The following is a 15,503-nucleotide window of genomic DNA, read 5'->3' on the forward strand; positions in this document are numbered from 1 at the left end:
TATTTATGTATGTCTCAGGCTTTCAGTCTCCTCATCCCTAAAGGGGGGATAATAATACCTGCACCAGTCATTAGAAATAGAGCCTAATGATTACTAAATTTTTACTCTATCTCAGGCAAAGTGAAAATCACTTTATAAGCATATTCTCATTTACTACTATGATTTCCATTTTACAAATAAGGCCACCGCTTCTTACAGTGGTGAAATAACTGGCCTAAGGACACAAGGTGATAGCGGGATGCGGGCATGATCCCAGAGCTGCCAAACCTCAGAATGTGGGCTTTTTTCTCCACTCCTTTATACTTTCTAGAAGTTTGTTTCCTTCCATTACAGCAAAATAGGCTGTGCCGTCTGATCCCCTCAGGTCCTACTTTGTCCTGTGGGTCAAGCGCAGAAAGGTATTACATCCCCCACAGGGTTCTTTTCCAAGATGAACATCCCCATTTCATTCAATCCTTTCTTAAAGCATCTTCACGTCTTGGTCACTCTTCTCTGGACAAACTCGTTTGACAACGTCTCTCTGCTCCAGAACTGGTCATTTTAACTGGACAAATGGTTAAGGGGCATCAGAGAAGTGGAAGGCGATTCCCAGCGGCTGAGAAAATGCAGACGCGTGAGTGTTGCTGTGCGCTGTGGTGAACACAGGCAGGCTTCCTGGAAGAGGTGATCCCTGAGCTCAGGTCCAGGGCAGTAAGCAGCGGCGGGAGGCTGAGGGCCGCTAGGTCGAGACAAAGGGTGGTGGAGTGGGTTTAGGAAGACCAGGGACACAAGCTCAAATGATGATGTGTTTCCATCCCGCGGAGCGCATGGCGTTTCCCTAAAAGTAACTTTGAATAGGCACTGGAGGGAAGCAAAGTGGGAGGAACAGTCATGAAGCAAAACGCGAACTTACCCGTAATCTGGCAACCCGGCCTCCGTAGCCCGACTGCAAGCGCCGCCACTTGAGGAGCCCTGTAGCCGGAGCAGCGGCAAGCTCCTCCCAGTTGTCGCGAGACTGGCCAGCCTCGCGAGACCTGTCCTCTCGTCCCTGACGGCGGGAGCTCTCTCCCGGGGCTATGGGGGGGCTCTGGCGTCCGGCATGGAGGCGCGTTGTTTTCTGTGGCTGGCGCTGGAGCCACCCCGGGTCCCCGACCAGGGTTGCCGAGAGGGTAGAGCCGTGTCTCAGGCCGGGAAGGAGTGGGACAGGAAGTGCTGTAAGGGGGCAGAGGCGGCTTGGGACATGGAGGTGCCCGAACCCTGGCCGGGAGTTGGCCCTGCAGCCGCCAAGGCGGCCGAAGAGCACGAACCCTTTCACACGCGCGCAGGAGGAAGACTGGCGGCGTCGGAACAAGACGGTCCTCACGTACGTGGCCGCGGCCGCTGTGGGCATGCTGGGGGCGTCCTACGCCGCCGTGCCCCTTTATCGGATTTATTGCCAGGTAGGGGCCGGTGCTGCCTCCTGGGCGGTGTCATCAGGAGGGGCGGAGGTGCAGGACAGGTCCCTGGATAGCGATCGCTCCTCCGTGTCGTGTTGAAGGGTCTGAGGTTGGCTACCAGAGAGGAAACAGGCTTTAAAAAGTACTTGCCCAAGCTTACCAGAAGTTGTTAGTGGTAGAGCTAAGAACCCAAGCCCCTGTAGCAGTCGTGCTTATACCGACCACACTGCAGAGTGGAATGCCGTATCTCTGAGCTACACCACCGAAAACGTCCGCAGCCTATACTTTGCTCTCCAAGCAATCTGCCTTACCCTTTGGCTGCTCACACACGTGTTCGCTTCTGAAATATAAATTACATTAGTGCATTCCTTCTGTGAGCCATGTATGGTTTATGTGCGAAGGTTAACCCTGGAAAAATGGGAGTATGCTTGTAAATTGGGCTTAAACCGGGAGTACTTTTAATCCATAGACAGAGGCATGAGTTAGGCGTTTGGGGCTTCCCTCCACTGTTAATACATAAGTGTAATCTGCTTACCCAGGGCCCTTTTTAGATCAGAAACCCTAATGAGGTTCTTCGAGTGTGGTCCCACGGAGAACCACCGGCACATCACCTGGGAACTAGTGTATGTTGTTGGGTCAAGCTCCAGAGCTATTGAATCAGAAACTCTGGGGGAGGGGCCCAGCAATCTGTGTTTTAGTAAGTCCCCTAGATGATTTTGATGCAGACTAGTATTTGAGAACCATAAACAATGGCAGACTTTACGTATTTCACATCTATTCTCCTTAATTCTTAAGTAGTAGTTTGCTGCTTTGGCTAGGCATTAGGTTTACTAGTGGAGCTGCTTTAATAAACATGTTAGGGCTCCCTCACCCCAGAGATTCTGATTAGGTCTGGGAAGGGGCCAGGAATTTGTTTAAGAAACATAAGTGAGAGCTATATTCACTTCATTCACTAAGTGTTTGAGAGTGGTTCTCCCAACTTTGTTGTGAGGGGGAAACATCTGGAGAGCTTTGAAAAATCCTGACACCCAGGTCACATCCCTAACCAATTAAATTACTCCGAGTGGGAGTCAGGCATTTGTAATTTTTTAAAGATTCCTCAGGTGATCCCAGTGTGTAGCAAAGTTTGGGAATCACTGGTTAACTGCCAGTACTGTTAATGCCTGGCTTACTTCTCCTCTCCTTTTGGGGATTAACTTGCCATTATTTTCCATAATGACTAAAACAGCAGAAGTCAAAAGGAATTTTCAGTCTCCTAATATTAGCATTTATGGGGTATTCAGTAGCTTGATTTGGGAGGATGAATATAGAATGTGAATTAGTTTTCATCAGAGGGCAGTCTGGACCTAGTAGGAATCCCCAAACTAGCAGTTGGTTAAATCATAAACAAAACTGAATCCAAAATTACCAAGTATAAATCTCCGCAAACCATGAGGGGAGAAGGGGTCAGTTTTATTCTTCAGGGAGTATTTAGCAATGTCTGAAGACATCTTTGGTTGTCACAACCTGGGAGGTGAGCAGGGAGAGTGCTACTGATGTCCTAGTGGGTAGTGGCTAGGGATGCCCCTGCGCAGGACAGACATTCCCCCTCCCCACCAAAAAAAAAGAAAAATCCAGAAAAACCCAAAGAATTATCCAAACCGAAATGCCATTAGTGGCAAAGTTGAGAAACCCTGTTTCACACTGAAGTGAATAACAGTATTTTGTGCATGTGTGTGCAAATGCAGGGCAGGATAATAAAAATTGTAATTTGTAATCCTAAACTTAAATCAAGTTAGATGTTACATAGTGACATTCCCAAAGGAGCCTTTCACTTTTGGAATCACAGAACTTTAGAACCACAAATAAGAATTATATAAACAGTTTAATACAGTGACCTCACATTTTTTTGAGTATGGAAAGTGTAGCCCCCTAAAAGTAAGATTTATTCAGTTCTTGGAGCTAGTTAGTGGCAGAACTATACTAGAGCCCAGGACATATTCTCATTGCCCTTTTCTGTTCTTAAGTTTTCTATCAAATTTGCAAATTTGAAGAATCTATATTCAAAGACTGCCTGTCAGAATACATTAAGGAATCTTTATTCAAGTGACTCAAATTCTTCGGAGTTATATCTTAAAACGTAAGCATTATAGCTCTTTTGGGCAGAAAATATACTTATTAAACAAGGATAAAATCTTCCCCTAGCAGCTTTTAGGTTTATAATGTAATTCAGTAATGTTGCATGGCAGTTGAGTGCAGTTAGTTGACTTGTGTAATACGTGGAAGACAGTAATACTACATTTTGCTGGGAGTCTTCCCCTAGCCTCAAATTTGGTATTTTTTTCCTAGTATAGTAACAGATTAATTATCCGGAGACCAGAATTCTGGCAACCTCAAGCATCAGAAGAATGATGACCCTGGAAGTAAGGATTTTTTTTAAACATCTCTGATGATAAGGAGATAATTAGTGGCAATGAAGATAGGCAAGAAATGCCAGACACAGATGACTCTGATGTCTTGTGATTGATTCATGTGCCAAAGGGATCAGTTTTTCTGATTAACCAATTATATTTATAAAAGCTGTACTATATGAAGTACAGAAAAAAAGTTAAAAAAACATTTACCAACATGGAAAAATACTGTTGATGCTTGGAAAAAAGCAGAGTACAGAAGTGAAACTACAAACTAATCTATGCTATAAAAGTTATGATATGGAAAAGGATCAGACAGGACTGTGGATAATGGAATTAGTTTCATTGAAATGATAGGGTCGTGGGTAAGTTTTACTTCTATTAATGACTAATAGTATATATGAAACACTGACAATAAGTAGAAATATGTTTAATGGAAAGTTAAGGTAAAATTCTGAGCTGTATATTATCAGTAAGGAGTCTGTTTTCTCTCAAATGACTCATTTTTTACTATGTCCAATAACCAAGTGATTACTGAAAAAATATAAGTGATTCTAATAAATATAGGCCCTTGACACCCCAAAGGTGGTCAAGCCATTGACACATTAATAAGAAGTGGTCAGTGACAGTATATAAACTGGGCTTCTACTAGATTATTAAATTGTTTTTAAAATTTGTTTTTATCCAATAAATCATCACCTGAAAGTATTGTTTGACACATTATCCTGTAATATTCTTAATATCTTTAATACCTAGACTACTGGTCTTGGAGGATCAGCAGTAGCAGGTCATGCATCAGACCAGATTGAAAACATGGTGCCTGTTAAGGATCGAATTATTAAAGTCACCTTTAATGCAGATGTGCATGCAAGTCTCCAGTGGAATTTTAGACCGCAGCAAACAGAAATATATGTAAGTGACTAAAGTAGTTATTAAAAGATTATTTTTTTCATTGTAAAAATTACTTTCTTTCATCACTTAAACTGTTTCACAATTTAGGAAACACTCATGTAAACTTAATCTCAAAATACTAAGACTCCATTAATGTAATTCTTTTATTCTCACAGACTACTTTTTAAAATTTTATTTTATTATGTTATGTCACCATAAAATACATCATTAGTTTTCTTCAATGTAGTGATCCACGATTCATTGTTTTCGTATAACACCCAGTGCTCCATGCACTACGTGCCCTCCTTAAAACCCATCACCGGGCTAACCCATCCCCCCACTCTCCTCCCCTCTAAAACCCTCAATTTGTTTCTCAGAGTCCATAGTCTCTCATGGTTCATCTCTCCCTCCGATTCCCCCCCTTCATTTTTCACTTCCTCCTCCTAATGTCCTCCACGCTATTCCTTATGTTCCACAAATAAGTGAAACCATATGATAATTGACTTTCTCTACTTGACTTATTTCACTTAGCATAATCTCCTCCAGTCCCATCCATGTTGATGTAAAAGTTGGGTATTCATCCTTTCTGATGGCTGAGTAATATTCCATTGTATATATGGACCACATCTTCTTTATCCATTCATCTGTTGAAGGGCATCTCGGCTCTTTCCACAGTTTGGCTATTGCAGACATTGCTGCTATGAACATTGGGGTGCATATGGCCCTTCTTTTCACTACATCTGTGTCTTTGGGGTAAATACCCAGGAGTGCAATTGCTGGGTCATAGGGTAGCTCTATTTTTAATTTTTTGAGGCACCTCCACAGTTTTCCAAAGTGGCTGTACCAACTTGCATTCCCACCAACAGTGTAAGAGGGTTCCCCCTTCTCCACAACCTCTCCAACACTTGTTGTTTCTTGCCTTCTCAATTTTTGCCATTCTAACTGGTGTACGGTGGTATCTCAGTGTGGTTTTGATTTGAATTTCCCTGATGGCTAATGATGATGAACATTTTTTCATGTGTCTGTTAGCCATTTGTATGTCTTGTTCGGAGAAGTGTCTGTTCATGTCTTCTGCCCATTTTTTGACTTGATTATTTGTTTTTTGGGTGTTGAGTTTGAGAAGTTCTTTATAGATCTTGGATACCAGCCCTTTATCTGTAGTGTCACGTGCAAATATCTTCTCCCATTCCATGGGTTGCCTCTTTGTTTTGTTGATGGTTTCCTTTGCTGTGCAGAAGCTTTTTATCTTGATGAAATCCCAAAAGTTCATTTTTGCTTTTGTTTCACTAGCCTTTGGAGATGTATCTTGGAAGAAGTTGCTGTGGCCAATGTCAAAGAAGTTACTGCCTGTTCTCCTCTAGGATTTTGATGGATTCCTGTCTCACATTGACGTCTTTCATCCATTTTGAGTTTATCATTGTGTATGGTGTTAGAGAATGGTCGAGTTTCATTCTTCTGCATGTGGCTGTCCAATTTCCCCAGCACCATTTATTGAAGAGACTGTCTTTCTTCCATTGCATATTTTTTCCTGCTTTGTCTAAGATTATTTGACCAGAGAGTTGAGGGTCCATATCTGGGCTCTCTATTCTGTTCCATTGGTCTATATGTCTGTTTTTGTGCCAGTACCATGCTGTCTTGGTGATCACTGCTTTGTAATATAGCTTGAAATCGGGCAACGTGATGCCCCCAGCTTTGTTTTTCTTTTTCAACATTTCCTTGGCGATTCGGGGTCTTTTCTGATTCCATACAAATTTTTTAGGATTGTTTGTCCCAGCACTTTGAAAAATGTCATTGGAATTTTGATCAGGATGGCATTGTGAAGGTATAGATTGCTCTGGGTAGCATAGACATTTTAACAATGTTTGTTCTTCTGATCCATGAGCATGGAATGTTTTTCCATCTTTTTGTGTCTTCTTCAATTTCTTTCATGAGTGTTCTGTAGTTCCTAGAGTATAAATCCTTTACCTCCTTGGTTAGGTTTATTCCGAGGTATCTTACGGTTTTTGGTGCTATTGTAAATGGAATCGTTTCTCTAATTTCTCTTTCTACAGTTGCATTGTTAGTGTATAAGAAAGCAACTGATTTCTGTGCAGCATTACTGAATTGCTGTATGAGTTCTAGTAATTTGGGGGTGGAGTCTTTTCGGTTTTCCACATAAAGTATCATGTCATCTGAGAAAAGAGAGTTTGACTTCTTTTTTGCCAATTTGAATACCTTTTATTTCTTTTTGTTGTCTGATTGCTGTTGCTAGGACTTCTAGAACTATGTTGAACACTAGTGGCGAGAGTGGGCATCCTTGACGTGTTCCTGATCTTAAGAAAGGCTCTCAGCTTTTCCCCATTGAGGATGATATTCGCTGTCTCACAGACTACTTTTGACAGTGCCCTATACCTAATGTAACAGTATACTTCAAGTTATATGATACTGTAGTAAAAGTCAGTTTGGAACAATGGAAAATGGCATCTGTTCTTATTAGAGTCATATTAAGAATTCACTCTCTGATGCTATGTAGTTGACTTTCCCTCAGGTATAGATAAGGGGGGAAAGTTTAAAATCATTGGTTACAATGAAAAGTAGTTTACGGATTTAGATAAAAAATATCCCTGTCTCAAAAAAAAAGAAAACTGAGAAGCTTTGAAGTAATCATATTAAATAGTCGTGTTCAACTTCAGAAAAGATATACCTTAGAAGTTTCCTAAAATCTTGACTAACTGGAATCCTAGAAGATTTAATTGAAATTATTTCATGAGCTGAGGAATAGCCAGAAAAGCTTCATTATGACCCTTGTTGGAAAACCCTTATAAATGTTGGTGTTCCCCCCCCCCAGGTTAGTAAACATTACTGAATCTCTTCAATGATTGAGGGTTTTATAGGTTATGATTTTTAATATTCTAATCACATAGTACTGTACAAGATAAAAGTGGCTGAATTGGTACAAATAACAGAATCTTTTGGAAATCTATTTTTTTTTAAAGCTTTGCAAGTTTTAAAAAATGTGTTCTCTCAAAAAGAGTATTCGTGCTTTTTGGTCAAGTAAAAGTTCTATTCAGTCAGTTTTGTTCTGGTTATAAGTTTAATTTACTCTAGTTGGTAACCTCTTAAAAAGAATCTTTGTCAATCATAGGATATTTAGGTAAAGTGTTTAGGAGTCAGACTTGGGCTGTGATAGGCTTGGCTCTCCTTGAACATTTTAAATAATTTAATTTGCAGATTATTGCTTGAAGACTTCAGATATGCAAAAGGACAGTCCACAATTAATTATGAATAGAGCACTGGTTCCACTGATACATGCAAGTAAAATTTGAAAACCAGATATTCATGGGTAGTATTCACAATTTATTTTGCTGACCCTCAGTATTAGTTTAGATAAAGTATTGTGGTCTGATTAGATAAAATAATATGACTAATTTAGTAGAGAAAGGAGGCGCTGTGAGATTATAAGTATTGATAATGTATATTTCCTTAAAACAGGTAGTGCCAGGAGAGACTGCACTGGCGTTTTATAAAGCTAAGAATCCTACAGACAAACCAGTAATTGGAATTTCTACGTACAATGTTGTACCATTTGAAGCTGGACAGTATTTCAATAAAATACAGGTACAGCTTAAATATGCAAACTTTAGTACTAAACTTACTGCAGTGTTTAGTAGAAGCCAATTTCTGAAAATGCATTTCTTCTAAACATTAAACTTTTCTTCCATTGCTTAGAACAGATGAACCAAATGGGTATCTCCTTTTAAAATTAGAAGAGGAACAGGGTGCCTGGGTGGCTTAGTCGGTTAAGCGTTGGAGTCTTGATTTTGGTTCAGGTCATGATCTCAGGGTCATGGGATCAAGCCTGGCAGTGGGCTCGGTGCTCAGCTGGGAGTCTGCTTCAGATTCCCTCCCCCACTCTCCATCTGCCTCTTCCCCCCCCCAAAAAATTTGTTGAGTCTCAATTTTTTTTTTTTTAATTTTTTAAGATTTTATGAGTGAGAGAGAGCACATGTGCACGCTCACAAGTGGAGGGGAGGGGCAGAGGGAGAAGCAGACTCCCTGTTGAGCAGGGGGAGCCCATTGAGTCTCAAAGCAAAAATCAAATGTTGTCATTCTGTCACAGAACTTAGATTATAGTTAAATTTTTTTATAATATTTAATTGTAGTATGCTTACTAAAGCTAAGAAATGGACCATTATTTCTATTCTAATAGAAACTAAACAAATACCTTTTTATAACTTCTAGTGCTTCTGTTTTGAGGAACAAAGGCTTAATCCACAAGAGGAAGTAGATATGCCAGTGTTTTTCTACATTGATCCTGAATTTGCTGAAGATCCAAGAATGGTGAATGTTGATCTCATCACTCTTTCTTATACTTTTTTTGAAGCAAAGGAGGGGCAGCAGTTGCCGGTTCCAGGCTATAATTGAAGTCAGCACCTAAGTCTTGCTTCAGATTTGTGATTTTTGAAAAATCATGTATCTGTATCTTGTCTTCTCAGGGAAGAAATATTCTACAGTAATGTGAAGCTATTTTAAATATTTAATGCTGTTTTTTTCCCCCAACTAATTTACCCTACTTAAAATTGAACGGTTTCTGTCATAAGGAATCCACATGCCTATTTAGAACGTATGACTGTTCAAAACCATAGAGTAATATAAGTAATATTAAAAGTAATATTGATAAGTAATAATAAAAGAAACTGCTGTTTCTTAAATATGTAGGCATGGACTTGATGGTTCAGTTTAATTCTGTTTGCTCCCCTTACAGATTAGTAGCCCTTCATACTTGTAGCAGTGAGTATTTTTATTATTCCCAGGGTTATCTGTTTTAGGCTCCAGGTCATAACTTCTGCCCATTTTTATTATTTCTAAAATAGTTGCTTACTACTTTCTTTTACTGTGGATAGTCACTACTTTAAAAGCTCAAAATGGAAGAAGAATCACTTAACCCTAACAGCTTGCCCAGAGAGAGATTACATTCTGACTTCAGATTTGAGTATTTTTCCTTTAGGCTCTAGGGCTATTTTATATTCTGAAATTTTGGCATCATGAAAATGAAATAAAATGCACAAATGTTTAGTAGGATTATAGCATTTCCTATGATAGTTCAAGTCCCTGAATGTTAAAATGTAAGTGTGGAATTGTGAAGACTCACATCAGAAGTTCTATGAATGAACTCTGTAAAAAAAAAAAAAAAAAAAAAAAAGTATTGTTTTAATAGTAATTTGTCATTGTAATTTATGACATAAATGAATGCACAATTTATTCTGAATGTTTTCCAGTAGTGTTTGTTCCAAATAGAAATATTACAGTAAAAAGGGGAGAAAAAAGATCATCTAGTATTATAAAGAATCATATTTCAAGGCAACTTTAATAAACAGTCCAGTGACCTCTTCAGGGTACCTGAAATATAAATCATGAAGGCTTTTACAAGTTATAATTCTAATTCTAAACAAGTATTATTTATAAAAAAGTACAAATTGACTTTTACATTCAACTTAGTTAAATGAAGGCACTCAATAGTCTTCATAATTATTTTGTAATAAAAATCTTCATCTACTCTTATCACAGCTGTGTGAGGATTTCTTTTCTAAAGGTAGGAAGCCCTGTGAAACCTAAGATGCTATCATTAAACTACTTGGCCTCAGTACAATGGATTTTTCTTCTGAAGTTTTAAATGAATATATGTTAACCCAGGTTCTTTTGAGATAAAGTTTAAACTGTGGTCTGGAAGCATAAATGTTCCTCTGGAACTGTTACTCTTCTGTGAAACTTCATTATTGCTGAGGAGAAATGTTCCACCAAGCTTCTGATGTGCTGGTAGGTCTTGTCTTCCGGGCCTCAAAGCTGCACAGGGTCTACATTTTAGAGAGTTGGCACCTCTAATGTAGTTAGTGAGCTGGTCATCCACTTTGACCTAGAATAAAGAGAATATAGCCACCCTGCATTCTTTCCTTTTCTTCCCCCATTCCTAGATAACTAGAGAGTCACAAGCTAATGCAGAAAGGTGGGAATGTACTACTTCCACGGGGGCAGATATGAGGGGAATAAATAAGGTTAATGGGTTACTGGTGGCCATGCATTCATTAGTAAATAAAACAGGATGACTAATACAGCAAATAGGAAGAATCCAGGCCTATTGGGATGAGCAATGAGTGGGTTTTACCAGTTAATAGGTATTAACTATACGTAAAAGATAAATGTCTATTTCAGTGCTAAGAAGTTTCTATTGATCATTATTTTTGTTAGCATTAATATTTCTATACCATAAACCAACTTCTACATTCCAAAGGTTCATTATTTTTAGCTAACAAGCTCACAAAGATTACAATTTGATGATTAGGAGAAACTTTTGTACTAAGATTTCACTCAAGTGCCATTATAAAATGTAAATGATAAAAACAGAAAGTGACAATTACACTGAAATTCTATAGAATGGGGAATGTAAGTTGTATAACTTGGAAGTCTACCTCAACAGTCACTATGACTTGGAGCTCCTTTCTGGTGATGAACATCAATTTCTTCATAAACAGCTCTGAAACAAACAAACCATCATGGCAAAAAGGTTACTATAAATCAAAGTACTATTTTGGCTTTTAACTACCAACACCTTAACTAAAACTCTGGTGCCATTTTAGGTATTCAGGTTATATCAGTGAATAAAATCAGATCTCTGCCCTTGAAGCTTACATTATAGCTTTTTTAGAGCCTAATGTAATTCCAATGCATCTTATAAATATGTATCTCATATAACCAATTCATTTTACTTGTGACTTAATGAAAAATGTGGCTCAAATATGGACAGTTCGCTTTCTGCTTTACAAAAAAAAAAAAAAATTGTTCAGTTTTTCCAGGTTTCTAAACATTTAAAAGTACTAACATTCTACCTTTTAATAACCTATGTTATTACAGTCGAAATTCCTGAGCCCCCTTCAGCTTATAATTGTCATCTCTGTACCTCATTTATAGTAATTTTTTATGGCATCATGCAGTTCTTCATATATGTCTTACATGGCCTGTAGCTAAGAAAACATCTAAACCTACAAATACAACATTGATACAGTACAGCAGAGCATGGCTGGGGAAAAAAATCTTACAAAAAAATCATAGCAGGTTGAAGCCATGTTCACCAATGTCACAAGGCCCCAAGATGGTCCAGAAATTTTAATGTGTTTCCACAAAACTATTTCAACTTCTTTGACTCCTTAAATCGCCGGTTCCCCTCCTCTTACACTCTTGGTCAGAAACCTCACTAATAGGTAAATTAAATGCCTTGGTATGGAAACTTTCTCATCTCCCTATCACCGAATCTTCAAGTCTCTCTTCATCTATACCACCATCTGCTTCTGTGATCCTACCTACACCTGGCTTCTCAAGCATGTTACTTAGTCCTCCCTGTTTTTGAACCTCTGGCCTCCCTATTATATCCTACCGGTCAGCATTCACAGATGATCCAGCATCTCTCATTTTCTAAAACAAGGCAGTCCTCAATCCCGTGTCTACTTGGAGTGATCATCTCAGTAACCTCTAGCTACCAAGCCACTTTCCACCATCCCTTCATGTGGAAGTTTCTAGTGTCATCTATACCGATCATCCCTACTTCTCTCCTGTTAACACACTAAAATCTGGCTTCTGTCCCCATCAATCTAGCAAAACAGCTTTTACACCAAGGATTTCCTTCTACTTAATTAGTTTTCAGTTGTCATGTCTGCTAGTTCATCCCAGTTGTGCACCCCCTTCTTCTGGTTTCCAAATTGCTATTTCCACATCTGCTAATAATAGGCTCCCTATTGCTCTCTTTGCTCTTGGCTTTGGCTGTTCCATTTCCTTGAATATGTCCAAACTCTCTCTACTTAGAGTCTTTGTACCCATTGTTCCCTGGGTCTACAACACTGATTCCCAAACTTGTCACCTAATAATTGCAGGTCTCAACCTTAATGTCACTTCCTTAAGCTTTCTCTAGCCCTCATTTAAATTAGTTCTTCCTGTTATAAACTTTCAAGTCACCATGTTCTTTCATACCATTAACACAAACTAAATGCATGTTCATCTGATTTCTTTTTTTTTTTGAGTAGGCTCCATGCCCAGCATGGACTTTGAACTAATGACCCTACCCTGAGATCAAGACCTGAACTGAGATCAAGAGTTGGACGCTGGGGCGCCTGGGTGGCTCAGATGGTTAAGCGTCTGCCTTCAGCTCAGGTCATGATGCCAGGGTCCTGGGATCAAGCCCCTCATCGGTCTCCCTGCTCAGCGGGGAGCCTGCTTCTCCCCCTGCTCATGTTCTCTCTCTCTCTCTCTCTCTCTCTCTGTGTCTCGAATGAATAAATAAAAAAATCTTTAAAAAAAAAAGAGTTGGACACTTAACAGACTGAGCCCAGCTTCCCCATGATTTCTTCTTCCACACTAGATACAACCTCCATGAGGATGGGGAGGACGTCCTGTCTCTTGTTCAACATTATAAATTAGGCACCAGTCATTGTCCTTGGCACGTAATGTTCAAGGATGCCAAATGAATCGTGTGTACATATATGTATACAACTTCAAAAATATTGTACTCATCCTACTAGAACAGAAATTCTTAACCTAGGGTTCATGGACAACCAGTGATGTGAAAATTCCAGAACTTTTTCTACAAGACTTTGTGGTTTTCCTTAGGGAGAAGTTCTTAAGGTGAATTTCAAAGGAATGAGACACCCTACCCCCCTCAGAAAGAACCACAATGGTAGAGAATTCCAAAGCTCCACCTCTCCAGCTTCTCTCTCTCACGTCTAGTATCTGTTGCACTGTCATATCTACTTATAATTTCCTAATTAACTGGAATATAATAAACTCCTACTTCCTCTTTGGATGCTATTTGATTTCTAATTCCTTAAGCCACTAATATATTCAGTGATACTTTATCAAGCAGAATAACCTAGGGAAATTTTGCAGGCCTACATTAGGAAAAAATATTTAATGAACTCCTCTAAGTCTGTTAAAATTCATAAATTATTCCAAAATGGATCACTATATTAGTGGTTTAAAATCAGGGGTCAAAACCTCAAATGCTTAACACATGCTGGGCCAATCAAATAAATGGACAAAGGGCCAGTTGGGGCCTGGTGAACTGCAGAGCATACCTCGTCTTAATGAGGCAGCTACTACTAAGTCCTAATGTAGTGCTAGCATATAAAAATGCAGGCCTGGCATTGCCACAGTATCAAAGGAATCCAGAACTCCAGATATTTTTTTTTTACAATATCCCAGTTTTTTATTTTTGGCAATTTATTTTTAAATGCACGGTTTAAATTCCAGATAGGTCAAACAAAACACAGCTGTAAGATACTGCCTAAAGGCTGCCAGTTTCCCAACAATGGTTTCTATAAAATTGCTTTAATCCTTTTTAACAATTCTGGGGGTAATCGTCAAAGTATATTAAAGCTCTAATTAGCCTACTATTGCATAAATATATACACTTGACCAATATGAAATCATAAAATAATACTCTAAGGACTTCAAGTTAAGAAGACATGTTTACACTAATGCTTTATTAATCCATTTTAAGTTGACATAGAGTGAAGACTAAAAACAAGTGGTTTTTTTTGTGATTAGTAGTTAAAGAACAGTTAAAATAATCCATCAATGTGGTATTACTTATGTCACCAATCAGTGAATATAGTGCCCTTCTCAAGCTGGAGAGAACCTGACTTTCTCCCAAGGCATCTGCGTGGAACCTGTTAATGTACGTGATGGCTCTGGTTATTTCTTAATGTGCAGCCCCCAGCATTTTTATTTTTTAGTCATAAAGCCGAGCACAATAAGACCATTAAGAGCAACAGCCTCCATAAAACCTAAGTCATTTTTAATAAGGTCATCAATTTCTGCCAAGACCTAAACAAAATTAAATGTATAACCAAGCCCTGTTAGCTCTGTTACCAAAGGAAACCAAGACGAAAAGTAAATTAATCATTTTGTAAATGACTTACTCTGTAGCGACAGCAGGAGCTAAGGGATCAAACTCCATTACCTTGTAGTAACTGGGTGGCTGGAGATCATTCTTTGTCATTGCTTTAGGCAAAAAAAAAAAAAAAAAAAAAGAAAAAAAACCCCAAGCAGTAAACACACATTGTGCTTTTCAAGAACACATGCACAATTAATATTCTCTTTATGATTCAGACTTCAAACATAAGACCCTAAGAAACCTTGACAACCAGAAATAAATACAACTGGTATTCTAATGCTACTCCCACATGCAACAAATCTATATATAACAAAAGGACTTCCAAACTTCAGCTAAAGATTCATTTACCTCAGCATCCCAAATACAACATTCAGCACAACACAAGCATTTTTATAATCTAACGTCAGTCGTAATGGTATCTCTATGCCATGAATTTACTTCATGGAGCTTAAAAAAGGACATGAAGTCCTCATTCTTCCTATATAACTATTTTCAATCAGAAGTAAATCTCTGGCAGACTCCTGTATTCTCACCAGTTTCCTTACTCAATGCAAGTAACAGGTCTCAAGTACCTGGATGATTGCTGGGCAAGGAAGGCAGTCTCTGGCTTGACAGTGTTGCCGGAATGTTCTGCAGACTAACTGGCTGTAGTACTGAATTTGAATATTCTGGAAACTGAAGAAAGTAGAGCACAGTGTTCAAATAAACATTCTACATTAAGCTTTTCTTTTGTTATTTAGATTCCTAGGCTTCTAAGTGGCACTATTCCAAGAACCATATACTCCCAATTGGAATTAGAAATTATGAACTATTATTTTTTAGGTAATAACCATTTATAACTACTTTTCTCTCTGGTTCCATGCCCATTGTACCTCATTTCCTATATAA

At 38.8% G+C, this 15,503-nt stretch overlaps 3 protein-coding genes across 5 annotated transcripts in view; 1 reads left to right on the forward strand and 2 right to left on the reverse strand.

Annotated features, from left to right (window-relative positions):
• The window catches only part of STXBP4 (syntaxin binding protein 4), a 221,865-nt gene extending 220,865 nt beyond the window's left edge, over positions 1 to 1,000 (reverse strand). For all 3 annotated transcript variants that reach the window (XM_078065070.1, XM_078065058.1, XM_078065066.1), the window contains exon 1: positions 893 to 1,000. The gene's annotated coding sequence lies outside the window, so the exon portion shown is untranslated. The remainder of the gene's footprint in view (positions 1 to 892) is intronic.
• On the forward strand, positions 986 to 10,237 carry COX11 (cytochrome c oxidase copper chaperone COX11). The gene is made up of 4 exons (XM_036090835.2): positions 986 to 1,418; positions 4,562 to 4,717; positions 8,168 to 8,293; positions 8,918 to 10,237. The coding sequence occupies exons 1-4, from the start codon at positions 1,056 to 1,058 to the stop codon at positions 9,098 to 9,100; spliced, it is 828 nt and encodes a 275-aa protein (XP_035946728.1). The 5' UTR covers positions 986 to 1,055; the 3' UTR covers positions 9,101 to 10,237.
• The window catches only part of TOM1L1 (target of myb1 like 1 membrane trafficking protein), a 77,543-nt gene continuing 71,893 nt past the window's right edge, over positions 9,854 to 15,503 (reverse strand). Inside the window, exons 13-16 of the mRNA XM_036090831.2 lie at positions 15,188 to 15,290; positions 14,641 to 14,722; positions 11,143 to 11,207; positions 9,854 to 10,589 (exon numbers count right to left, since the gene is read on the reverse strand). Coding sequence (XP_035946724.1) covers positions 11,144 to 11,207; positions 14,641 to 14,722; positions 15,188 to 15,290 — 249 coding nt within the window. The 3' untranslated portion in view covers positions 9,854 to 10,589; position 11,143. The remainder of the gene's footprint in view (positions 10,590 to 11,142; positions 11,208 to 14,640; positions 14,723 to 15,187; positions 15,291 to 15,503) is intronic.

The sequence above is a fragment of the Halichoerus grypus genome, chromosome 2 (genome assembly GCF_964656455.1).
Source record: "Halichoerus grypus chromosome 2, mHalGry1.hap1.1, whole genome shotgun sequence".
Lineage (NCBI taxonomy): Eukaryota > Metazoa > Chordata > Mammalia > Carnivora > Phocidae > Halichoerus > Halichoerus grypus.